The sequence below is a fragment of the Anomaloglossus baeobatrachus genome, chromosome 10 (genome assembly GCF_048569485.1).
Source record: "Anomaloglossus baeobatrachus isolate aAnoBae1 chromosome 10, aAnoBae1.hap1, whole genome shotgun sequence".
In the NCBI taxonomy this organism is placed as follows: Eukaryota; Metazoa; Chordata; class Amphibia; order Anura; family Aromobatidae; genus Anomaloglossus; species Anomaloglossus baeobatrachus.
Genome location: NC_134362.1, coordinates 126,156,722 through 126,183,562, shown reverse-complemented (window position 1 = coordinate 126,183,562; position 26,841 = coordinate 126,156,722). Strand labels below are relative to the sequence as shown.

General features: G+C 46.6%; 1 protein-coding gene across 2 annotated transcripts in view; it reads right to left on the bottom strand.

The window, feature by feature from the left end:
• Nucleotides 1–26,841, bottom strand: part of EDC4 (enhancer of mRNA decapping 4) — a 948,906-nt gene that overhangs the window by 907,465 nt on the left and 14,600 nt on the right. For both annotated transcript variants that reach the window (XM_075325634.1, XM_075325635.1), the window contains exon 2: nt 7,264–7,429. In XM_075325634.1, the coding sequence (XP_075181749.1) occupies nt 7,264–7,429 (166 nt within the window). The remainder of the gene's footprint in view (nt 1–7,263; nt 7,430–26,841) is intronic.

Genomic DNA, 26,841 nt, shown 5'->3' with positions numbered 1-26,841 from the left:
CCAACCATACCTGGTAAAGCGGAAAACGAGGGCCTGGTACAAAAAGGTAGCAATCTACCTGATACAGATTGCTACCTACAACAGTTTTGTACTGTTTAAAAAATCACAAGGGGCCCTCATATTTCTGCAATACCAGGAAAAAATTATTGAGTCCCTCATGTTTGACTCAGCGGCACCAGAGGCAGCCTTCGAGTCAGAGAATGCCCGGAGACTAACGGAACGGCATTTTATGCATCTCGTGCCTCCTACTCCCACCCAAAACCGTCCTAAAAAAAGGTGCCGGGTATGTCGCAAGCAGGGTAGGAGAAGCGACTCAAGATATTACTGTCCCATGTGCCCTTCCCAGCCAGGACTTTGTGTTACCCCCTGCTTCGAGATCTACCACACATCCCACAATTATTAGACATCATACACTATTCCCAAATTGTGTGGTAGGGTTTTTCTTTCACGTTTATATTTTCTGTGTAGTGAGCCCCTGTGTTACTTGTCAAATAAAATTTACTATTTTCATCAGTAAAACACATTTTACCCCATTTCACAAATAATTCCAGGACTTGATCACTCACATACCGAAGTGTTATGCAGACAAATTCTCGTCATATGCCCACGTCTGCGTACTCCAGAAAGTGGAACCCGCAAATGTTCTTGAAACATCTGATCATCTGACAAATAATTCCAAGATTTGATCACTCAAAGTTTTAGCACCAGTCATCTTAGTCTGACTGCTATTACAACTACGTCTTGGTGATACGGGCATGATCACTTTATTGGAGGATCTGAAGGTGTTCTGTAATTTTACACCTTGGGCTTTACTGCATGGTTCTTGCCGAACCTCCTGCACTGGACAATACTTTTATAACCCTGTAGGGGACTGGTTGTTTTGTGCATATAGCGGTTCCGACCTTGGCAGGTAGGAGCCTGTTATGGTGTACCACGTCGGCTGGCACAATTGTCCCTCATATAGGGATTGATGGTGCTAAACAGACGTTGTACGACCAGTCTCTGAAAAATTAACGTGTCCTTCTAGCCCTCCTGGTGTTCCTTCATCTCTGGAACAAGCACAAGTCTGCCATATAATTGGCGGTATTTTCCTCCACATTTTGCCCTTCACTCCAAGATAAAATGTACAAAAAATCCATTTATGTGGGTTTTCAGTTGTTCTGATAACACATAGGCTCTGCAAATCAAATAATCCAAAATTTGAAAAGTGCACCTTCCCTTCCAAGTCCTGCTGTTTGCCCAAACAGACGTTTTTGACTACATGTTGGGTATCGCTGGACTCGTAAGAAAGTGGGTAACAAAATGAGGGGTCCACGTTTTGGTGTTACATCTTGTAAAAGTGGAAAATTTGGTGCTAAAGCATCACTTTTGTGAAAAAGAAGAACATTTTCAATATGACAACCTATTGTTATAAAATTCTGTGAAGTACCTGTGGGTTCAAAATGCACACTATACCCCTAGATAACATCCTTGAGGGGTATAGATTCCAGAATAGGGTCAGTTGTGGGGGAGCTCTACTGTTTAGCCACTTTAGGGGGTCTCCAAACACAACATGGCGTGCGCTAATGATTCCTGCCAATTTTGCAGTCAAATGGCGCTCCTTTCATTCCGCACCCTACCGTGTACCCAGACAGTTGATTTCCGCCACATATGATGTATCGGCGAACTCAGGAGAAATTGCACAATACATTTTATGGTGGGTTTTTTCCTTTTACCCTTGTGAAAAAAAAAGCTACATGGTTGAAGTAACAATTTTGTGTTAAAATTTAATTTTTTTATTTTCATGGCTCAACGCTATAAAATTCTGTGAAGCCCCTGGGGGTTCAGGGTACTCACCAAACATCTAAATAAATTCCTTGAGGGGTCTAGTTTCCAAAATGGGGTCAGTTGTGGGGGGTTTCTGCTGTTTAGGTACCTTAGGGGCCCTACAAATGCAACATGGTGCCCACAATCTATTTCAGCCAAATTTGCTTTCCAAACTTCAAATATTGCTCCTTGTGTTCCCAGCCCTCCCATTTGCCCAAACAGAGGTTTCTGACCACATATGGGGTATCACCGCGCTCATAAGAAAGTGGGTAATAAACGTTGGGGTCCAATTTTTGGAATTACCTCTTGAAAAAGTAAGAAAATTAATGCTAAAGCAACATTTTTGAGAAAAAAAAATGAAAATTTTCAATATGACAACGTAACGTTATCAAAATCTGTGAAGTACCTGTGGGTCCAAAATGCTCACTATACCCCTAGATAGAAGCCTTGAGGGGTCTAGTTTCCAGAATGGCGTCACTTGTGAGGGGTTTCTGCTGTTTAGGTACCTTAGCGGACATGTAAATGCAACATGGTGCCCACAATCTATTTCAGCCAAATTTGCTTTCCAAACTTCAAATATTGCTCCTTGTGTTCCCAGCCCTCCCATTTGTCCAAACAGAGGTTTCTGACCACTTATGGGGTATCACCGCGCTCATAAGAAAGTGGGTTACAAGTTTTGGGGTCCATTTTGTTGTGTTATTTCTTCTAAAATTGATTACATTTGGGGTAAAGCAACATTTTTAGGTAAAATTTTATTTTTTGCTTTTTTCATTCCACATTGCTTTAGTTCCTGTGAAGCACCTAAAGGGTTAATAAACTTCTTGAATGTGGTTTTGAGTACTTTGAGGGGTGCAGTTTTTAGAATGGTGTCACTTTTGGGTATTTTCTGTCATCTAGGCCTCTCAAAATCACTTCAAATGTGATGTGGTCCCTAAAAAAATGGTTTTGTAAATTTTGATGTAAAAATGAGAAATTGCTGATAAACTTTGAACCCTTCTAACTTCCTAACAAAAATTTTTTTTTTTTCCAAAATTGTGCTGATGTAAAGTAGACAAGTGGGAAATGTTATTTATTAACTATTTTGTGTCACAGAACTCTCTGGTTTAACGGAAAAAAAATTCAAAAGTTGAAAATTTCAAATTTTTAAAAATTTTGCCAAAATTCATATTTTTTCACAAAAACGCAAAAAATGTTGTCCTAAATTTGGTACTAACATGAAGTCCAATATGTGACGAAAAAACCATCTCAGAATCACCGGGATCCGTTGAAGCGTTCTAGAGTTATAACCTCATGAAGTGACACTGGTCAGAATTGCAAAATTTGGTCTGGTCATTAAGGTGAAAATTAGCTCCGTCACTAAGGGGTTAAATATAAAAATAAATAAATAAACAAACAAACATGTCAATTCTTTCCTGCATTTTTCTGCGTTTCCCCCCCATGCAATGCATTGGAAAAAATGCAGCAAAACGCAGAGATCAAAAATGCAGCAAAACGCAGCCAAAAACGCACCAAATCGCGGCAAAAACGCTTGCGTTTTTTGACGAGGGTGCTTTATTAGCGGCCAAAAACGCAAAAAACGCAGCATGTGCACATAGCCTAACAGCGCCAAGTATCTCAGGCTGATCTCGTGCAAACTTGCTAAGGCGAGCTATTGCATCAGACGCCCTGCCCCCACATGAAGCTCCAGCGTCCATTAGTGTGGCCTGTGTCCAGCGCTTCTTATCAACCTGAGTTCTGGTCATGTCACTCAGGTCTTTGAAGCCCCCCTCCTCAGTCTAGGAGAGGTCACCACTCCAGGGAAGCAGTAAAAACAAAAAAAAAAAACTTTAACCCCCAGCTGGACAGGATTATACAGGAGATTTTTGCAGGAGCTCTCCCTTCACACGTCTTCCTCACATGCTGCTCAGGCCACACCCCCATCTGCAATCTCTTCTAGCCAAAATGGCACTCCAAAATTTAATGATTGCTCTTTGTCTTACGCCTCCTTCACACCTTCCTGTCTCCAGTCCGTGTGGTGTCAGTTTTGACACCTGCCAGTGACACGTTCATGCACATACTAAGTAAAGTCAATAGAGATTTTCACACCTCATTGTTTTCACCTGGGCCGTGTAACAACTGTGTGTGCAGGTGAGTCACATGGAGACAAGTCAGTATTGTGTCAGCAGCACAGGTGAAATATGAACATCACACGGATGGCAGTGTGAAATGTACCGGGGGGGGGGGGGGGCAGATAGATATAATAGAGAGCCCTCTTGCACCACGGGCATTGCACTCAGTTAAACTAGAGTTCGCTGAAGTTTATTGCATGCACAGGTTCTCGCAATACTTAGCCCAAGAGCCGTCAGCATTGAACTGTGGTGAACTCATGCAGTGTCACGCCCGTCCCTGCAGACACACCCTGTGTGACCCACTCCAGTGACCTGGGGTGATCTCCTGACGTCATCTAAGTTCACCACAGTGATTCTCACAATGCAATGTGTGAGGATGCAATAACATAACTGCTCTCCCTGCCAGTGAGGAACCATATTTTCTTAATTGGCTGGGACATTGAGTCGTGAAACATCATGGGACTTCCTTTTTGTATTAGGTCGGACCATGGGTTAAAGGGTTTTTTTCAGGGTAATAAATTGGTGAATAGTGGTGTCTTATTTCTTAATTCAGTTTCTCGTTTTAAGTCTTTCAGATTTGCTTTTGGGGAGCATCATGAGGCATTGCTATGGATTATGGCAGACTTTTTTTCCCCAAATACATTTTTAATAAATTGGTGCATTAGGGGTGTAGTCGGAGGGCGTTTGTTTAAATAAAGTTTTTTAAAAAAAAGGGGAGGGATTATCCGGCTTATTTTACTTATTTTTTTTATTTTCACTATTGTGCTACATTGGGGCAGGTAAGTAGATAGCAACTACCTACCTGCCGTGCTGTCAGACCCTCTCCCCCAGCTCAGAGTGGTCTTGTGACCGTTCCTGCCGGGATTTTGCTGCTTCCTGTGATGTCAAGTCGACAGGAGCTTATGTGTGCCTTGTAGACGGACGTCACAGCTGACTTCATGTAGCAACCCTGCTGGGCAGGTACAGTGCAATGAGCCCCCGCCCCTCTCATCCTCCCCCGCCCTGTGCGCTGCTATCTGTGCCCTGTATGTGCCGGGGTCCTGGACAAATAGGGTTGCCCCCTCCGTCTAGGACACTGTATGGTGCCAGAGTAAAGGCCATGTCTCACTAAGCAACATCGCTAGCAACATCGCTGCTAAGGCACGACTTTTGTGACGCAACAGCGATGTTGCTAGCGATGTTGCTGTGTGTGACATCCAGCAACAACCTGGCCCCTGCTGTGAGGTCGCTGGTTGTTGCTGAATGTCCTGGACCATTTTTTAGTTGTTGCTCTCCCGCTGTGAAGCACACATCGCTGTGTTTGACAGAGAGCGAGCAACAACTGAATGTGCAGTGAGCAGGGAGCCGGCTTCTGCGGACACTGGTAACCACGGTAAACATCGGGTAACCAAGGAAAGGGCTTCTTGGTTACCCGATATTTACCTTAGTTACCAGCTTCCGCCGCTCTCACGCTGTCAGTGCCAGCTCCCTGCACACATAGCCAGACTACACATCGGGTAATTAACCCGATGTGTACTCTGGCTAGGAGTGCAGGGAGCCAGTGCTAAGCGGTGTGCGCTTGTAACCAAGGTAAATATCGGGTTGGTTACCCGATATTCACCTTAGTTACCAAGCGCAGCATCGCTTCCACGCGTCGCTGCTGGCGGGTCACTGGTTGCTGGTGAGATCTGCCTGTTTGACAGCTCACCAGCAACCCGTGTAGCGATGCTCCAGCAATCCCTGCCAGGTCAGGTTGCTGGTGGGATCGCTGGAGTGTCGCTTAGTGTGACAGTACCTTAACTGTGACACCCCCCCCCCCTCCTCAGTGTGCCGTCTCTCTCCTCCCTCTGAGGAATGCAGCCTTCGTCACTCCTGGCTTCAGGAGCAGAGAGCAGGGATGTCACCTGACACCAGGTAACCAGCACTGAGCTCTACATCACCTAGTTGTAAGGACGCTGCATCACAGCATGGAGGAGAAGAGACAGCATGGGTGAGAGCGTAGGGGGGGGGGGGCAGAGAAGCGAGTGCATGGGTGAAAGACAGGTGGGTGCTGAGGGGGCAGAGGAGACAGCGCAGGGGAGAGAAGAGAGTGCATAAGCGGGATTAGAGATAATATAATATATAACTCTAGGTGTGTGAGTATATATCTCCTATAGAGATTCACATTAGGGGCTATATATAATTTGCATTACATAGTATTCATTTAGCCATCAGGTGCTGTGGCAAAATACTGACAGCTAATGAGTGTGCAGAGGGCGAGGCTGGACACTGAGGCCGGGCGGTGCCAGCTGTGACTGTGAAGTTTGGCATTCAAAGTTAACACGTCATGTTTAGTTAAGCGGCAGGTAAATAAAGTGTCTGCAGAGAATAAAGTGACAATTCAAGAGGCAAAGTTAGAAAAAAAAAAAAAAACCTAGGGAAGTTTTATATGACAAAACAGCCCAGATGAGCTTAAATTTTTTTTTTAGTTTATCGGACAACTCCTTTAATAATTCTACTGGATTAGTAATGGGGGTGTCTGCTAGACTCCCACCAATTACTAATACTGAGGCTTTATGCCAGCTGGTAGTTCAAAGCCAGCATAAACCACATATATTACCCAGTTTGCCACTGAACTGGAGCCGAGTACAGCTCCAGATTTGTAACATCTAATAGATGCACCACCTTTGGGGCGACTGTGGTCTGCTATTTTTTAGGCTGGGAAGGGCCAAAATGGCCATGGCCTTCACAACCTAAATATATGAGCCTCCAATTGTCTATATCACCAGTTTTGAAAAATAAATAAAGGACCCTACGTCTTTTTTTCCTTTTTTCTAATTTGTTTAAAAAAAAAAAAAATAAAATCAGCATCTTATTTTTCAAAACCATCCAATAGACAGGTGAGAGCTGAGAGTTGCAGACTGCAGCTACTGCTGTACAGATTATGAAAATTGTGTGTGTGTGTGTGTGTGTGTGGGGGGGGGGGGGGGGGGGAGGGAAGCAAACGTCATTTTTTTCGAAAATTATTAGCTCTGCTAAATAGCTGTATAAGCCATCTTGGTGTCTCTCTTGGTATTATATCTATCTTGGTATTCTAGCAATTATCTTTAATTTTTTTAGCTTTACACATCCTTTTACACATAAGAAAAAAAAAACAAAAACACACAAAACACATTACAGCTGACAAAATAAAGAGCGGTAGGGCTTCAGGTATGTAAAACACAGAACAGCAGAACGTTCATGGATTGCATCAATTTTTGTAACATCTCATGAAAGATCGAATTGTGCAGTTGTGGGTTCTGGGTGGGTGTAACCAATGCGGGTATAAGTATCCTCTGTAACAAACCTAGGACAATAATATTACCATGCGTGCATAAAAGGTGTCACTTACATCACTTGCTTTTCAGAAAATGGAATCTCAACATTTGTAGGATTGTCCAGTAAAGTTGTAGTAGTTTCAACACTTGTGGCATCTTGTGGGTGTGCTACAGGAACAGAAATCAAGCCATTGAGCTCTCCATTAAATGAACTTAAATGGCGATTTTCATTCAAAGGATCTAACAAAATAAAAAATAAATTGAAAGGCTTGGACACGTTAAAATGATTAACAATCAAATGGAGAAAGTGTTATACACACGTGTAATACACAATTTATTTTTTTCACTTTTTTTTTTTAAAAGGACAAGCGATTTTTGTAAGGACAGCACCAAGTCTTCAGGCATGGAATGAACAAGTTAGCAACGTATTACAACATTTATGCTATGTGTCCACGGTAGAATGTACCTGCGGATTTTTCTGCATGAAAATCCGCGACTTTCGCTGCAAATCCGAACCTTATTTTTGCCGCGGATTTGCATTTTTTTTCCCAATTCTGAAGGCAAAAGCCGCACCAAAATCCGCAACATTATTTGACATGCTGCAGATTTTTCCGGATCAAAATCCGCGGCAAATCCGCCGCGGAAAAATCCGCAGCATGGACACAGCATTTACAAAATGCCATTGAAATGCCTTGGAAGTGCCGCTGCTGTAGATTTTCGGAAAATCCGCAGCGTGGGCACATAGCCTTATGGTTTTAGATTCTTCAAAAACATCCTCTTTACAGCCTGGATGCTGGATGGAGAGCAATGCTCAACTTGTCTCTTCGGAAATCCCCATAGGTACTCTGTTAGGTTCAAATCAGGAGACATTTAGCCACTGAACACTAACACTGTTCTTCAAAAATGCAATAGCTTTAGATTTATGTTTTTGGCTTATTGTCATGTTGGAAAAGTGCACATCTACGAAGGTGATGCAGTGATGGCAGCATCTCCTCTTTCCTTATAGAGCAGTACATCTGTGAATTAGTTATACTATCAAAAGACTCACAGCCCCACATAAGGACACTACCACCACCAGGTTACACTGTAGGTACAATACATGTTTTCTAAACGCATGGTGTCAAGCTAGGTACATCGCCAAACTAACATTTAATACCTAGAAGACTTGGTGTTATCCTTAGACTCCAATATCCGGCGACTGATCAGTTACAGACAGTAATGTAGAATAAACTCTGTACTCAAGATGGCAATGAATTCAAAAGCCTTTAATAGCAATCAAAAAACAAAATATGAGGTTTGTGTATTGTGGACCTTTATCAGAATGCAAACAGATCGCCGGGTGATATGAAGAGATACAAATAGCAGTGCAGTGGTATGGAGACATCAGTTGCATGGAAGTGGCGCCACTTTCACACGACTTATGTCGCCATAACACCAGGCAGTTTCCATTCTGATGAAGGTCCACAATTTAGGACAACGCAAGATTGTTTTTTCCATTGCCAATAAAATCTTTTGAATTGACCGCTATTTTGACTGCAGAGTAGAGATGAGCGGTGTTCGAATCTAACTGTTCACCAATCTCAAATTCGACCTGTTTTAGGCGATGTTCGAGTCGTTCGACAAACAATTAGCTTCAAGTTCAACAGTTCGAGGTTATGTTTGATAACGGTTTGATCACCAAAAGCGTAACTGGATTTTCACAGTAATACGGTCATTCAATGATAATACAGTGGAACTTTGGTTAACGAGAACAATCAGTTTTGGGAGTGTGCTTGTTAACCAAGTTACTCGTTCAGCAAAGCAAGATTTCCCATAGGAAATCATTGTGGAACGAATTGTCGGCATTGCAACTTGTTAAAATGTCCCATCCTGGTCCCCTATTGTGCCATTCCACACACGTACAAAAACACACACACACACACCTTACGTTCCATCACCGGCCTCCTGGGACTTGCAGTTCACCGGTACAGGATGTGTATCGGGTAACCATATGACCAATGCTCCGGAGCTTCCGCTGCCAGTACGCTGACGTCAAAGGCAGGAGCCGCTTGCTTCTGATTGTCAGACACTACTCAAATGCAGCACGCTGACCAGAGTAAGTTCCTCCCTCGTCGCGATGGTTACCCGATACACATTCTGTAGTGGCGAACTACGTGTATCGGGTAACCATCGCGACGAGGTAGGAACTTCCTCTGTCAGACACTACTCAAAGGCAACTGCTCCTGCCTTTGACGTCAGCGTGCTGGCAGCTTCGGGGCATCGGTCGCATTGTTACCCGATACATATCTTGTACTGGCGAACTGCAAGTCCCAAGAGGCCGGCGATGGAACGGATGGTAAAGTGAGCATAATGTGTGTGTAAGTTCGTGTTTGTATTTGCCTGCCATTGTTGTCAATGGTATTCGAAAGTGTTCAACGAACTTTGGTCGAACATTCGACGAACACACCCGTCGTTCGACGAACTGAACCGAACCCGAACCCGAACCCTCGGGTGGTGGCTCATCACTAGTGCAGAGTTCATTCTACATTGCTGTTATGAACTGGACCCCTACTCGAGCACCATACACTACATATTCATAGTTTCATAGTTTTTAAGGTTGAAGGGAGACTCTAAGTCCATCTAGTTCAACCCGTAGCCTAACATGTTGATCCAGAGGAAGGCAAAAAAAAACCCAATGTGGCAAACAAGCTCCAATGGGGAAAAAAATTCCTTCCTGACTCCACATACGGCAATCAGACTAGTTCCCTGGATCAACACCCTGTCATAAAATCTAACATACATAATTAGTAATATTACATTTTTCAAGAAAGGCATCCAGGCTCTGCTTAAATGTTAGTAGTGAATCACTCATTACAACATCATGCGGCAGAGAGTTCCATAGTCTCACTGCTCGTACAGTAAAGAATCCTCGTCTGTGATTATGATTAAACCTTCTTTCCTCAAGACGTAGCGGATGCCCCCGTGTTCCAGTCGCAGGCCTAGGTGTAAATAGATCTTTGGAAAGGTCTCTGTACTGTCCCCTCATATATTTATACATTGTGATTAGATCTCCCCTAAGCCTTCGTTTTTCCAGACTAAATAACCCCAAGTTTAATAACCTGTCTTGGTATTGCAGCCCACCCATTCCTCTAATAATCTTGGTCGCTCTTCTATCTACCTGTAAAATTATGCTATTTATAACCTTCTATACTTTTGCTATCAAGAAAAGCATCCATTCCTCTCTTAAATTCAGTGAGTTGGCCATCACCACTTCCTCAGGAAGAGAGTTCCAGAGCCTCACTGCTCTTACCGTGAAGAACCCTCTTCTATGCTGATGTAGGAATTTTCTTTCATCCAATCGAAGAGAATGCCCCCTTGTTCTTGTCATAGTCCTTGGTACAAACAGTTCATGGGAGAGATCTCTATATGGCCCTCTGATATATTTGTACATATTTATTAGGTCTCCCCTAAGTCTTCTCTTTTCTAGAGTAAATAGACCTAATTTTGATAACCTTTCCGTGTATTGTAATGCACCCATTCCATTTATTATTTTAGTAGCCCGCTTCTGAACCCTTTCAAGTTCAGTAATGTCTTTCTTGAGCACCGGCGCCCAAAACTGCACACAATACTCCAAGTGTGGTCTGACGAGTGATTTGTACAGAGGGAGAATTATGTTTTCATCTCGTGCCCCCAGACCTCTTCTAATGCATCCCATCACCCTATTTGCTTTGGTGGCTGCTGCCTGACACTGGGCACTCCAATTTAGATTCTTATTGACTAAGATGCCTAAGTCTTTTTCCATGTCTGATTTCCCCAGCAGTTTCCCATTTAGTAAGTAATCGTAGCATCTGTTTCTCCTTCCCATGTGCATAACCTTACACTTATCTGTGTTAAACCTCATTTGCCATTTTTCAGCCCAATTCTCCAATTTACTCAAATCCATCAGTTGCAAACTGTCCTCCTTTGTGTTAACTACCTTACATAGTTTTGTATCATCTACAAATACTGATATTTTACTCTATAAATCATCCACCAGATCATTAATAAATATATTAAATAGTAGGGGGCACAATACAGACCCCTGTGGCACCCCACTAGTAACCCTGGCCCAATCTGAGTATGCGCCATTAATAACTACTCTTTGTTTTCTATCACTAAGCCAGCTACTTACCCATCTACACACATTTTCCCCAAGCCCAAGCTTTCTCATTGTACGGTCCAACCCCCCCCCGAGAAGGGAAGCAAGGTTGCCCTGGGGGGGCAGGGATTCCGACCAGGATAGCACGAATCCTTCCCTCGGACGTGCCCTCTATGTGTAGGGCCATGACCTTCATTAGGGTGAATGACCACACATTCCCCTAGAAAAAGAAGGGGGAACACCTACTCCGGCACCTAACAGGAGTCAACCAACATGGTGCCTGCTAACTGAGAAAAAGCGTAAAGAGCTGATCCCCTTGGGCGCAGTACCACGAATATGAAAGAACCCCGGAGACAAGGGACTCCATTCCCCCTGGATACATGGCCCACAGGCGAATCCCTCAGCCGAGCGTGCTGGCAATGTTTGCAATAAGAGCCAAAACTGAGTGCCCCAGGAATGCCAACCAAAACTCTTGCACTTTTAAAACAGGTCTTTAAATTTGCCTGGACACGTGAAGCCAATGGATAAGGCATAAGGCTACCAACGATGCAAGGAACGCCAAAGGCGCCGGCTGGGAGGCGTAAAGCAAGAATAGCGACACTAGGCCCCAACACAGAGGCGCTGAGTACAAGCACAAAAAAGGTACCAGGCACAAGGTCAGGAAGCGCCAGGCAACAAGTCCAGGAAGCACTAGGAATAAACCTCAGACGCGCCAGGCGTCTCTCAAAGTCACCAATCACCAGCGGAGAGCCGTCAAGCACAAACCCAGAGTCGCTTAAGTCGCAGCCCAAGGCGACAGGCTCAGCTCAAGACATCAAGCCTCCTCAAGGCGCTAGCCCAAATCCAGAGGCTTGAGGCCCCAGCTCCTGGGCGCTAGGCACCGGCTCCAAAGGCCACAGGCACCGGCGCCAAAGGCCACAGGCACGAAGTACGAGGCACAAGCTCAGAAGCACTAGGCACTGTTACAAAAGGTAGCAGGTACAACAGCTCACAACACCGAGGCAAGTCACAGCACAAGATAGGCGATGTTTCTACTATTATCTTAATAGCTGAACATTATACATCTGAATACGCTGACAACTTTATTCAATTCATACATGTATAATTTGCGGAGCATTTACATAATATATCTGATGTGATTGTAATGGAGAGCTGTTGCAGTTTAAAGTATTTACCTATAGTCTAACATCACAACTCTGCATTATACACTGATGGATTATATGCTCAATCACCATTAATTTACCTTTTTTCATGTAATGTCATTCTATCAATGTTAGTAAACAAACAAATCACATATCAGCATAATTGTTTTTAATGGTCTAAACAATAATAAAAAATTACTTGTTTTTTTATGCACAACTACTCCTTTTTATTTGCGGTTTTGAATATTCCAGGTGGGGTCTGATCAGGGCAGAGTATAATGAAATAATTACCGTATTTTTCGCTTTATAAGACGCACCTGATTATAAGACGCACCCCCAAATTTGATGAAGGAAAAGAGAATTTTTATTTTTTTTTTAATGTTAAATGGGGTCCATCTTATAATGCCAGTGTCCGTCTAACAAATCATATAGGGTATATGTCCCTCATAGCCCCCATCCCAAAATTAGCCCCCTTAATCTGGATATGGCCCCCTTATATTGAATATAGCCCCCTTGTGCTGGCACACGTTCCCCTGTGCTGCCTATGGCCCCCTATGGATTGCACACGTTCCCCTGTGTTAGATATCGCCCCCATGCTGCTGACCATAGTAAAATATAACACTTTCCTTACCTCCTCCTGCGCTGATCTCCCTCCTGTCTCCCTCTGTGCTTCTGTTCCTCCACTTCCTGGTTCTTGGTGCCGGTCATGTGATCGGCACAGCAGAGTGCCTTCATCTCTGCGTGCCTGATCACAGTGGAAGCAGGGACACCGGGGAGAAATGCTGGAGGAGTTAAGTAAAGCTTTTTTATTTTAGGATGAGCAGCAGCATGGGGGCCATATCTAACACAGGAGTGGCATGTGCCATCACATTGGGACGTAGGCTCATAATATGCACCGCTGCCCCAGCCCGTCACTGCGGTGTGGTTTCAGCACCACGGTGATGGACAGAGGCTGTACATATATGAGCGGGAGCAGGAGATCTAACGCTGCCGCCCGCAGCGGTCACCTGCCCCAAGAACCGCTCCAGAGCGGACCTTGCAGTGAGTGAGTGAATATATATATTATATATACACACACACACACACACACACACACACACACACACACACACACACACACACACACACACACACACACACACACACACACACACACACACACACACACACACACACACACACACACACACACACACACATATATACCGGTATATTTGGATTATAAGACGCACCCCCTACTTTCCCCCAAAATTTGGGGGAACAAAAGTGTGTCTTATAAAGTGAAAAATACGTTAAGTCCCTTGATCTAATTTCATTAGCTGCAGCACCACACTGTTACCTCATGTTGAATCTGTGATCCACTATTATAGGCCGGTAAGTTTAACCTCTACGGTTGGTAAAATCCTTGAGGGTTTCTTGAGAGATGCTATACTGGAGTATCTCAAGAAAAATAACCTTATGACAGAGTACCAACATGGGTTTATGAGGGATCGATCCTGTCAAACTAATTTGATCAGCTTCTATGAAGAGGTAAGTTCAAGTCTGGACCAGGGAAATGCAGTGGATGTTGTGTATATGGACTTTTCAAAAGCTTTTGATACGGTGCCACACAAAAGGTTGGTACATAAAATGAGAATAATGGGGATAGGGGAAAATATGTGTAACTGGGTTAAAAACTGGCTCAGTGATAGGAAACAAAGGGTGGTTATTAATGGTACGTACTCGGACTGGGTCTCAGTTCATAGTGGGGTACCACAGGGGTCAGTATTGGGCCCGCTTCTTTTCAACATATTTATAAATGACCTTGTTGGGGGCATGCGGAGTAGAATTTCAATATTTGCAGATGATACTAAACTCTGCAGGGTAATCAATACAGAGGAGGATAATTTTATATTACAGGGAGATTTATGTAAATTGGAGGATTGGGCTGAGAAGTGGCAATTGAAGTTTAATGTAGATAAATGTAAGGTCATGCACTTGGGTAGAGGAAATATCATTTATGATTATGTACTTAATTGTAGAACACTGGGTAAAACAGACACAGAAAAAGACTTGGGTGTATGGGTGGATGGTAAACTTCACTTTAGTGGACAGTGTCAGGCAGCTGCTGCCAGGGCTAATAAAATAATGGGATGTATTAAAAGAGGTATAAGTGTTCATGAAAAAAATATAGTTCTACCTCTGTACAAGTCACTAGTGCGACCGCACTTAGAATACTGTGTACAATTCTGGTCACCGATATATAAGAAGGACATAGCTGAACTGGAGAAGGTGCAGAGAAGAGCCACCAAGATTATTAGAGGAATGGGTGGGCTGCAATACGAAGACAGGTTATTAAACTTGGGGTTATTTAGTCTGGAAAAACGAAGGCTTAGGGGGGGATCTAATCACAATGTATAAATATATGAGGGGACAGTACAGAGACCTTTCCAAAGATCTTTTTACACCTAGGCCTGCGACTGGAACACGGGGGCATCCACTACGTCTTGAGGAAAGAAGGTTTAATCATAATCACAGACGAGGATTCTTTACTGTACGAGCAGTGAGACTATGGAACTCTCTGCCGCATGATGTTGTAATGAGTGATTCACTACTAACATTTAAGCAGAGCCTGGATGCCTTTCTTGAAAAATGTAATATTACCAGTTATGTATATTAGATTTTATGACAGCGTATTGATCCAGGGAACTAGTCTGATTGCCGGATGTGGAGTCAGGAAGCAAATTTTTTCCCCATTGGAACTTGTTTGCCACATTGGGGTTTTTTTTGCCTTCCTCTGGATCAACATGTTAGGCTACGGGTTGAACTAGATGGACTTAGAGTCTCCCTTCAACCTTAAAAACTATGATACTATGATACTATGATTATGCCCAAGTCCTTATTCCCTGTGTGATCGCTTTGTTCAATTCCTCCCATATATAAAATTTCCTTTTACCCAGAGGTAGAACTTTGCATTTCTCCCTAATAATCTTTGTCCAGATCATTTATAGCGGCACTCCGCTTTTCAGTTTCCTATGGTTCGATGTGCAGCTGTTTCATATTACTCGTTGTGCCCAATCATTAAATAAGTTATCCACTACCCTATTTTCATTGTTTTATTTATTCCTCAAATCGTGCAATTATCTGTCACTAAATTAATCCATACTATTAGTTATATAAATATCATGCAGTTAGCATCATTTGGTGTCTGCCAACAGCATCTCTGATGTTTACATCCATCTCTTCCCCTCCCCAGGCTTACTGTGTGCTAATACTATGAGGTCCATCATGCACTGCTGTAGCCTGTGAAATGGCACTTTGCTTGCCCCTGTCAGAGCAGCACAGAACAGGTACCAGCTCACCTGGCAGTTGCCAGATTGACAGTAGGCACTGTCACTGTTTAATATGCAAATTTCAGCAGTCCAGGTCAATGATTTAATTAGCTAAACCAAATTGCAGCACTTCACTACTTTTCTGCCCCTGCTGAATTTAACTGTCAGCTTAGTTTGCAGGAAGGTAGACTAATTGTCATTCAGTCCAAAATGTCTACAACCACCAACAGTAGCCCAGTGACACTTCCTTCTCAGGCACAATAATACAAAATGAAAAAAGAAAAAAAAAAAAAAAACAACTATTGGATATAACAAGAATCTGCTTAACTTAGTATTCGGTTATCCCTGCTGAAATGCGCTCATATAAGCTATACATCTAACACAAAGTATATTCAAAAGGTTTTGTTTTGAAGAGCTCTGATTTAAGGCAGAGGTCTCAAACACACAGCCCGCAGGCCGCATACGGCCCCCAGGCCCGTGCCCCCAGTGACTATCGCGGCAGGTGCAGGGGCCATAGCCCCTGTCAGTGATTTATGTCAGATTAATGTTTTGCCGGCGCTGCGCTCTTCCAAGTCCAGCACTCTGCACAACTATTTCTCCAAAGCTGCATTGGAAACGTTGTGCTTAGAGAGCCCTGACTCAATGTAAAACATCCATGTGACATAAATCGCTGACAAGGGCTGCGGCCCCCTGCACCGGCCGCAAAAGTCACCAGGGGCACGGGCCTGCAGAAAGCAAGACGCACAGATGTGGCAGCCGAGGGTACGTGGGACAGGTGAGAAGAATGGTTGGTGTGTGTGTGTGTGTGTGTGTAGGACGGCGCATTAACCCCTTAGTGACCTATGACGTACCTAGTACGTCATGGCGAAATCGTGGCCCGGGAGACTGCTTTCGCTTTGCAAATACCTTAGATTCGGGGAGGAGGGAACCTCAGGGGGAGGGGGGGGGGGGGGGGGAGGAAGTCTCCTCCCCGGACGTACGGAGGCTGTGATTGGCTGACGAACGCCGCTCAGCCAATCACAGCCACTGTAATGTTTCAGCCATTGAAAATAGCTGAAACACTGAAATCCAGCCATGATCAGTGCAGCGGCCTTGTGACCGATCTATCCAATCACTGTGGATCTGGGGCCGGAGACAGCTCCCCTCTGGCGTCTGTGGAAGCTGAGGACTGGAGAGCAATCGGTAAGTTATAGCGCCACTGTCCCCGCCCAACCACCCCCTTCAGTTGCCGCAGCCGTCACTGCATTTGATCCGCCACCACATTACTATTGGATGGGGCATTACTATAGAATGAGGACATTACTAAAGGATGGGGACAAGGTTAGCACATTACTATTGGATGGGGACAAGGTGGGCACATTACTGTAGGATGGGGACTAGGATGAGCACAGTACTACAGGATAGGGACATTACTACAAGGGGACAAGGATTGGAAACATTACTATAGGATAGGGATAAGGCTGGGGACATTATTATAGGCTAGGGACCTTACTATAGGAAGGGGACAAAGACAGTCATAAAACTATTGGATGGGGACATTACTACAAGATGGGGACAGGCAGTGCTGTAACTATAAACTTCGGGGCCCAGGGGCAAAACTTCATAGTGGGGCCCCTCAACATTTCAATTACTAGAGGTTGTGCAGAACGCGGTGAAGCCTTCTACGCATTGTTGTATACAACACAGGCTTCACCACGTTCTGCAAGATCTTTAATAGATTTTGTTTATGATGCAAGCTTTAGAAGTTAAATATGTTTGGAAAATTAATAAGGTGAATAATTCCAAATATTGCACAATTTTCAAATAACTGTTTATTAAATATTAAGTATTTTTAAACAGTATATATTTAAACTTCGTTCACTTAAACATAACATTACTTAAACATTACCAATTAGTTCAGTTTTAAACAGCTACTTAAAACATTTGTTTCCTAACTTTCAGAGAAGCGAATTCATCACTTTGTCAAAGGTGCCACGGCCACCTACTGGCAAAGAGACAGTGCGGCTGCCCAGGATATGTGCACTGTGTCCAGCCACTCTCTCCAGCAGGAGAGAGACTGGAGCTGACATTTCTGCCTCCCCCAGGAGGTGACAGACATCAAATACAAACCCCCCCCCCCTCCCCAACCACAGGTACGGGTACAGGTACAGTGCAGCAGTCACTATTGTTCCCTCCCGGTTGTGAGGAGAGTGGGGGTTGTACACAGCTCTGATTATTGAAAACAAGATAAAAAAAAATTTTGTTTAAAAGAACAGAAAGTCCTCAGTGGTTGATACCTTTTAATGGCTAACTGAAAAGATGGTAATAATTGCAAGCTTTCGAGACTACTCAGGTCTCTTCATCAGGCATGGTATAACACAAAATCTGAAGAGTCACATATTTATACACAACAGGAAGTCCTGTTGTGTATAAATATGTGACTCTTCAGATTTTGTGTTATACCATGCCTGATGAAGAGACCTGAGTAGTCTCGAAAGCTTGCAATTATTACCATCTTTTCAGTTAGCCATTAAAAGGTATCAACCACTGAGGACTTTCTGTTCTTTTAAACAAATTTTTTTTTTATCTCTACTGGCTAACACGGTACAAAGAAGGGAATTTTGTTACTTACCGTAAATTCCTTTTCTTCTAGCTCCTATTGGGAGACCCAGACGATTGGGTGTATAGCTACTGCCTCCGGAGGCCACACAAAGCATTACACTAAAAAGTGTAATGGCCCCTCCCCTTCTGGCTATACACCCCCCGTGGGATCACGGGCTGCTCAGTTTTAGTGCTAAAGCAAGAAGGAGGAAAGCCAATAACTGGTTTAAACAAATTCACTCCGAGTAACATCGGAGAACTGAAAACCGTTCAACATGAACAACATGTGTACCCGAAAAAACCCAAAATCCCGAAGGACAACAGGGCGGGTGCTGGGTCTCCCAATAGGAGCTAGAAGAAAAGGAATTTACGGTAAGTAACAAAATTCCCTTCTTCTTCGGCGCTCCATTGGGAGACCCAGACGATTGGGACGTCCAAAAGCAGTCCCTGGGTGGGTAAAGAAATACCTCATGTTAGAGCTGCAAAGACAGCCCTCCCCTACGGGGAGGCAACTGCCGCCTGCAGGACTCTTCTACCTAGGCTGGCGTCCGCCGAAGCATAGGTATGCACCTGATAATGTTTGGTGAAAGTGTGCAGACTCGACCAGGTAGCTGCCTGGCACACCTGTTGAGCCGTAGCCTGGTGTCGTAATGCCCAGGACGCACCCACGGCTCTGGTTGAGTGGGCCTTTAGCCCTGAAGGAACCGGAAGCCCAGCAGAACGGTAGGCTTCAAGAATTGGTTCTTTGATCCATCGAGCCAGGGTGGCTTTGGAAGCCTGCGATCCTTTGCGCTTACCAGCGACAAGGACAAAGAGTGCATCGGAGCGGCGCAGGGGCGCCGTGCGGGAAATGTAGATTCTGAGTGCTCTCACCAGATCTAACAAATGTAAATCCTTCTCATACCGATGAACTGCATGAGGACAAAAGGAAGGCAAGGAGATATCCTGATTTAGATGAAAAGAGGATACCACCTTAGGGAGAAACTCCTGAATGGGGCGCAGCACTACCTTGTCCTGGTGGAAGACCAGGAAAGGAGCTTTGGATGACAGCGCTGCTAGCTCAGACACTCTCCGAAGAGATGTGATCGCTACCAGAAATGCCACTTTCTGTGATAGTCGAGAAAGTGAAACATCCCTCAGAGGCTCGAAGGGCGGCTTCTGGAGAGCAACTAGTACCCTGTTCAGATCCCAAGGATCTAACGGCCGCTTGTACGGGGGTACGATATGACAAACCCCCTGCAGGAATGTGCGCACCTTAGAAAGTCGTGCTAGACGCTTCTGAAAAAAGACGGATAGCGCCGAGACTTGCCCTTTAAGGGAGCCGAGCGACAAACCTTTTTCTAACCCAGATTGCAGGAAAGAAAGAAAAGTAGGCAATGTAAATGGCCAGGGAGACACTCCCTGAGCCGAGCACCAGGATAAGAATATCTTCCACGTTCTGTGGTAGATCTTAGCAGACGTGGGCTTCCTAGCCTGTCTCATGGTGGCAACGACCTCTTGGGATAATCCTGAAGACGCTAGGATCCAGGACTCAATGGCCACACAGTCAGGTTCAGGGCCGCAGAATTCCGATGGAAAAACGGCCCTTGGGACAGTAAGTCTGGTCGGTCTGGTAATGCCCACGGTTGGCCGACCGTGAGATGCCACAGATCCGGGTACCACGACCTCCTCGGCCAGTCTGGGGCGACGAGTATGACGCGGTTGCAATCGGATCTGATCTTGCGTAGCACTCTGGGCAAGAGTGCCAGAGGTGGAAACACATAAGGGAGCCGGAACTGCGACCAATCTTGCACCAAGGCGTCTGCCGCCAGAGCTCTTTGATCGCGAGACCGCGCCATGAAGGTCGGGACCTTGTTGTTGTGCCGAGACGCCATTAAGTCGACGTCCGGCACTCCCCATCGGCAACAGATTTCCTGAAACACGTCCGGGTGAAGGGACCACTCTCCTGCGTCCATACCCTGGCGACTGAGGAAGTCTGCTTCCCAGTTTTCCACGCCCGGGATGTGAACCGCGGATATGGTGGATGCTCTGTCCTCCACCCACATCAGAATCCGCCGGACTTCTTGGAAGGCTTGGCGACTGCGTGTCCCTCCTTGGTGGTTGATGTATGCCACCGCTGTGGAGTTGTCCGACTGAATTCGGATCTGCTTTCCTTCCAGCCACTGCTGGAAGGCTAGTAGGGCCAGATACACTGCCCTGATTTCCAGAACATTGATCTGAAGGGTGGACTCCTGCTGAGTCCACGTACCCTGAGCCCTGTGGTGGAGAAAAACTGCTCCCCACCCTGACAGACTCGCGTCCGTCGTGACCACTGCCCAGGATGGGGGTAGGAAGGATCTTCCCTGTGATACAGAGGTGGGAAGAAGCCACCACTGTAAAGAGTCCTTGGTCGTCTGGGAAAGGGAGACTTCCCTGTCCAGGGATGTTGACTTCCCGTCCCATTGGCGGAGAATGTCCCACTGAAGTGGGCGCAGGTGAAACTGCGCAAACGGGACTGCCTCCATTGCTGCCACCATCTTCCCTAGGAAGTGCATGAGGCGCCTTAAGGGGTGTGCCTGACCTCGAAGGAGAGACTGCACCCCTGTCTGTAGTGACCGCTGCTTGTCCAGCGGAAGCTTCACTATCGCTGAGAGAGTATGAAACTCCATGCCAAGATACGTTAGTGATTGGGTCGGTGACAGATTGGACTTTGAAAAATTGATGATCCACCCGAAAGTCTGGAGAGTCTCCAGCGCAACATTCAGGCTGAGTTGGCATGCCTCTTGAGAGGGTGCTTTGACAAGCAGATCGTCTAAGTAAGGGATCACCGAGTGTCCCTGAGAATGCAAGATTGCTACCACTGCCGCCATGACCTTGGTGAAAACCCGTGGGGCTGTCGCCAGACCAAACGGCAGAGCTACGAATTGAAGATGGTCGTCTCCTATCACGAAACGTAGAAAGCGTTGGTGCTCTGTAGCAATCGGCACGTGGAGATAAGCATCTTTGATGTCTATTGATGCCAGGAAATCTCCTTGAGACATTGAGGCAATGACGGAGCGGAGGGATTCCATCCGGAACCGTCTGGCGTTCACATGCTTGTTGAGCAGTTTTAGGTCCAGAACAGGACGGAAGGAGCCGTCCTTTTTTGGCACCACAAAGAGATTGGAGTAAAAACCTTGCCCTTGTTCCTGAAGAGGAACAGGGATCACCACTCCTTCTGCTCTTAGAGAGCCCACCGCCTGCAGAAGGGCATCTGCTCGGTCGGGATGTGGGGAAGTTCTGAAGAACCGAGGCGGAGGACGAGAACTGAACTCTATCCTGTACCCGTGGGATAAAATGTCTGTTACCCACCGGTCTTTGACCTGTGGCAGCCAAATGTCGCAAAAGCGGGAGAGCCTGCCACCGACCGAGGATGCGGAGGGAGGAGGCCGAAAGTCATGAGGCAGCCGGCTTGGAAGCGGTTCCTCCGGTTGCTCTCTTGGGGCGTGAGTGAGCCCGCCAGGCATCTGAGCTCCTTTGCTCCTTCTGAGTCCCTTTGGACGAGGAGAATTGGGGCTTGCCCGAGCCTCGAAAGGACCGAAACCTCGACTGCCACTTCCTCTGTTGAGGTCTGCTTGATCTGGGCTGGGGTAAGGAAGAATCCTTACCCTTGGACTGTTTAATGATTTCAGCCAATTGCTCACCAAACAGTCTGTCTCTAGATAGTGGCAAGCTGGTTAAACATTTCTTGGAAGAAGAATCTGCTTTCCATTCTTTTAACCACAAGGCTCTGCGCAAAACCACAGAGTTGGCGGACGCCATTGAAGTACGGCTCGTAGAGTCCAGTACCGCATTGATAGCGTAGGTCGCAAACGCAGACATTTGCGTAGTTAAGGACGACACTTGCGGCACTGCTGGACGTATGATAGAGTCCACCTGTGCCAGACCAGCGGAAATAGCTTGGAGTGCCCACACGGCCGCGAATGCAGGAGCAAACGACGCGCCGATAGCTTCATAGACAGATTTCAACCAAAGGTCCATCTGTCTGTCATTGGCATCCTTAAGTGAAGCCCCATCCTCCACTGCAACAATGGATCTAGCTGCAAGCTTGGAGATTGGGGGATCCACCTTTGGACACTGGGTCCAGCGTTTGACCACGTCAGGGGGAAAGGGATAACGTGTATCCTTAAGACGTTTGGAGAAACGCTTGTCTGGATAAGCATCATGTTTCTGGACTGATTCTCTGAAGTCAGAGTGGTCCAGAAAAGTACTCAATTTACGCTTGGGATAGCGAAAATGGAACTTCTCCTGCTGCGCAGCTGCCTCCTCTGCTGAAGGGGCTGGGGGAGAAATATCTAACAGTCTATTGATGGCCGCTATAAGGTCATTTACCATAGCGTCACCATCAGGGGTATCTAGATTGAGAGCGGTGTCAGGATTGGACTCCTGATCAGCTACCTCTGCCTCATCATACAGGGAAGCCTCTCGCTGAGACCCTGACCAGTGTGATGACGTCGAGGGTCTTTCCCAGCGAGCCCGCTTAGGCTGCCTGGGACTGTCATCCGAGTCAGAGTCTTCAGCCTGTGATGCCTGGGACCCTCTTGAAGTACGGATTAGTTCCAACTGAGGGGGACCGGGAAGCATAGACACAGCAGTGTCTATGGTCTGAGTAACTGGCCTGGACTGCAAGGTCTCCAGGATTTTTGTCATAGTCACATACATCTTATCAGCAAAAATTGCAAAATCTGTCCCCGTCACCGGGGCAGGGTTCACAGGCGTCTCTGCCTGGGCCACTACTACCATAGACTCTGGCTGCCGAAGTGGCACAGGGATTGAGCATTGCACACAATGGGGGTCATTGGAACCTGCCGGTAGATTAGCCCCACATGCGGCACAAGCAGTGTATACCGCCGGTGCCTTGGCACCCTTGCGTTTTGCGGATGACATGTTGTCCTCCTCAGAGCAATATAGGGTATAAGCCAAAAAGCTACCGTACAGTGCAATATAAATATATATGGTACAGGGAAAAAATGCACCAACTAACACTGTGGCACTAGTGGGGCCAGCACTTATGTGCAGCTTACCGCCCGCAGAAACGCGGGTGTGTGGTCGCCAGAGCCCCTTGTCTGAGTCCCCCAGAGCCTGATGTCCGTTCTCCAGCCAGACTGCATGCAGGAATGGCTGCCGGCGTCCTGTGGAGAGGGGCGGGCCCTGGGCGTGTTTAGACCAAGAGCGGGAAACTTGCGTCCCCACTGTGCCAAGTGAGAGGGCTGGAGTATGTAAATAAGACTCCAGCCCTCGGCGCTGAATAAACAACAGCGTCTCTCCCTTTCCCTGATTGACAGGGAGGGGGCGGGAACGAAGCGGAGCTAGGCCGCAAAAGCCGGGGACTCGATTTATGAGCGCTGCCGCCGTAAAAGCGCGGTCAGCGCGAGTCCCCGGCGCACTACAAGTCCCAGTCGCGCCGCCGCTCCCGAAGCGGCCGGCGCGGTAGTTCCCAAGACATAAAATCACTCAGCTAAGCTGTAGTGACTAACCCGAGCGCGCAGCGCTACTGCCCCCGGCGCACTAGCACACCCAGCAAGTCTGGCGTGTGCGTGGCCTGTCTGTGCGGGGACACAGAGTACCTGTATGTTGCAGGGCCTTGTCCCTGACGGTACTCAGCTCCTCCAGCAGGGTCTCTGGTTCTGCGGATGGAGCCCGGCCTCAGGGCTTGGGGGCCGGTAAGATCCCACTTTCACAGAGCCCCGCAGGGGGATGGGGAAGGACAACAGCATGTGGGCTTCAGCCTCCGTACCCGCAATGGGTACCTCAACCTTGACAAACCACAAGTGGGGAGAGAAGGGAGCATGCTGGGGACCCTATATGGGCCCTCTTTTCTTCCATCCGATATAGTCAGCAGCTACTGCTGACTAAACAGTGGAGCTATGCGTGGATGTCTGACCTCCTTCGCACAAAGCTTGAAAACTGAGCAGCCCGTGATCCCACGGGGGGTGTATAGCCAGAAGGGGAGGGGCCATTACACTTTTTAGTGTAATGCTTTGTGTGGCCTCCGGAGGCAGTAGCTATACACCCAATCGTCTGGGTCTCCCAATGGAGCGCCGAAGAAGATATATTTTACTTGTATTGAAAACAAGAGGCAGATGACTGAGAAGATAGATACTGCATGACCTGGAGCCAGGAAGAATGTGTGATCATGGAGATTTCCCCCTCCTCCCTCCCCCTCGTAGCAGTATAGACCTGCAGACTGGAGTGGGGCAGGGCTGTCAGATATTTGTGTCTGCTGAGACTGTCTCCTCTCAATACAAGACCTCAGTGTCAGTGCACATTGCGTTGCGGCCGCTGCCTGAACTATTGGCTGACTCAGCCGCCTGGCACGACACCACACGATCAGCTAATAGATTACTGTCTGGCATAAAGCTCCTGTTAATAAGCGAAATAGCATTTCCCCGTTTAAAGTAAACGAACAAAAAACATTTACGCTTGCACTTTCATTTCATGGATCTTGTCATTATTTTTTTTAACTTTAAACTCGAATAATATAGGAGCTGGGTATTATGAGAAATTACATAAACAAGGAAAAACGGGAGTAACTGCACATTTCAGAAGTTAGACAAATTTTATTATATCAATTTACTAAAAACCACAATAAAAGACATACATTAAAAAAAAAAAAAAAAAAAAAAAAAAAGAGAATTTTGTTTACTTACCGTAAATTCTTTTTCTTATAGTTCCGTATTGGGAGACCCAGACATTGGGTGCATAGCTTCTGCCTCCGGAGGACACACAAAGTACTACACTAAAAAGTGTAGCTCCTCCCTCTGAGCATATACACCCCCTGGATAACCAGATCTAGCCAGTTTAGTGCAAAAGCTGAAGGAGAATAGCCACCCACAAGTAAAGACAGAGCAAGAACCGGAACAACCGGAGCCTCTGTCTACGACAACAGCCGGTGATAACACGCGGAACAAGAAACTGCCAAAAGGCAACAGGTCTCCCAATACAGAACTATAAGAAAAAGAATTTACGGTAAGTAAACAAAATTCTCTTTTTCTTTATCGTTCCTTTGGGAGACCCAGACATTGGGACGTCTCAAAGCAGTCCATGGGTGGGAATAAACAGAAAACTGAGAAGTAGGCGGAGCCTAACTTCACAAATGGGCGACAGCCGCCTGAAGGATGCGTCTGCCCAAGCTCGCATCTGCCGAAGCATGAGCATGCACTTGGTAGTGCTTTGAAAAGGTATGCAGACTAGTCCAAGTGGCAGCCTGACAGACCTGCTGAGCCGTAGCCTGGTGCCTGAAAGCCCAAGAGGCACCGACAGCTCTGGTCGAGTGTGCCTTGATCCCCGGCGGGGGAGGCACCTGAGTACACTGGTAGGCATCGGAAATGGCCGACCTAATCCAACGAGCTAAGGTCGGCTTAGAAGCCGAGAGGCCCTTACGCCGACCTGTGGTTAGCACAAAAAGAGAGGTGCACCGCCTAAGAACAGCGGTGTGAGACACATAGATCCGGAGCGCCCGCACCAGATCCAGAGTATGCAACGCGTTTTCAAAGCGATGAACAGGAGCCGGACAAAAAGGAAGGCAGGGAAATGTCCTGGTTGAGGTGGAAAGGAGAAACCACCTTAGGGAGAAAGTCCGGAGTCGGACGGAGAACCACCATGTCTTGATGAAAAACCAAAAAAGGTGACTCCGAAGAGAGCGCAGCCAAATCAGAGACTCTCCTGAGGGAAGTTATGGCCACTAGAAAGAACACTTTCTGTGAAAGACGAGACAAAGAAACCTCCCCTAAGAGGCTCAAAGGGGGGTTTCTGCAAGGCCGTGAGGACCAGATTGAGGTCCCAGGGATCCAAGGGCCGCCGGTAAGGCGGAATGATGTGAGACGCGCCCTGCATGAAGGTGCGCACCTGAGCCAGCCGGGCGATACGCCGCTGGAACAACACTGACAGAGCAGAGACTTGTCCCTTGAGGGAATTGAGGGATAGTCCTAGCTGCAGACCGGACTGTAGAAAGGACAGAAGGGTCGGCAAGGAAAAAGGCCAAGGAGCACGGCTGGAAGAGCGACACCAGGACAGGAAAATTCTCCAGGTCCTGTGATAGATTTTGGCCGAGGAAGACATCCGAGCCCGAGTCATAGTGGAGATGACTTCAGGAGGAATACCAGAAGCCGTCAAGATCCAGGACTCAAGAGCCACGCCGTCAATCTGAGAGCCGCAGAATTCTGGCGGAAAAACGGACCTTGTGAGAGAAGGTCTGGACGGTCCGGAAGATGCCACGACACCTCTACGGACAGATGGAGCAGGTCTGGGTACCAAGCTCGCCTGGGCCAGTCCGGAGCAATGAGGATGACCCGACGGCTCTCTATTCTGATCTTGCGCAGAACTCTGGGCAAGAGAGCTAGAGGGGGAAACACGTAGGACAGACGAAACTGGGACCAATCTTGAACCAGAGCGTCCGCCGCAAAGGCCTGAGGATCGTGGGAGCGAGCCACGTAAACCGGAACCTTGTTGTTGTGCCGGGATGCCATTAGATCCACTTCCGGA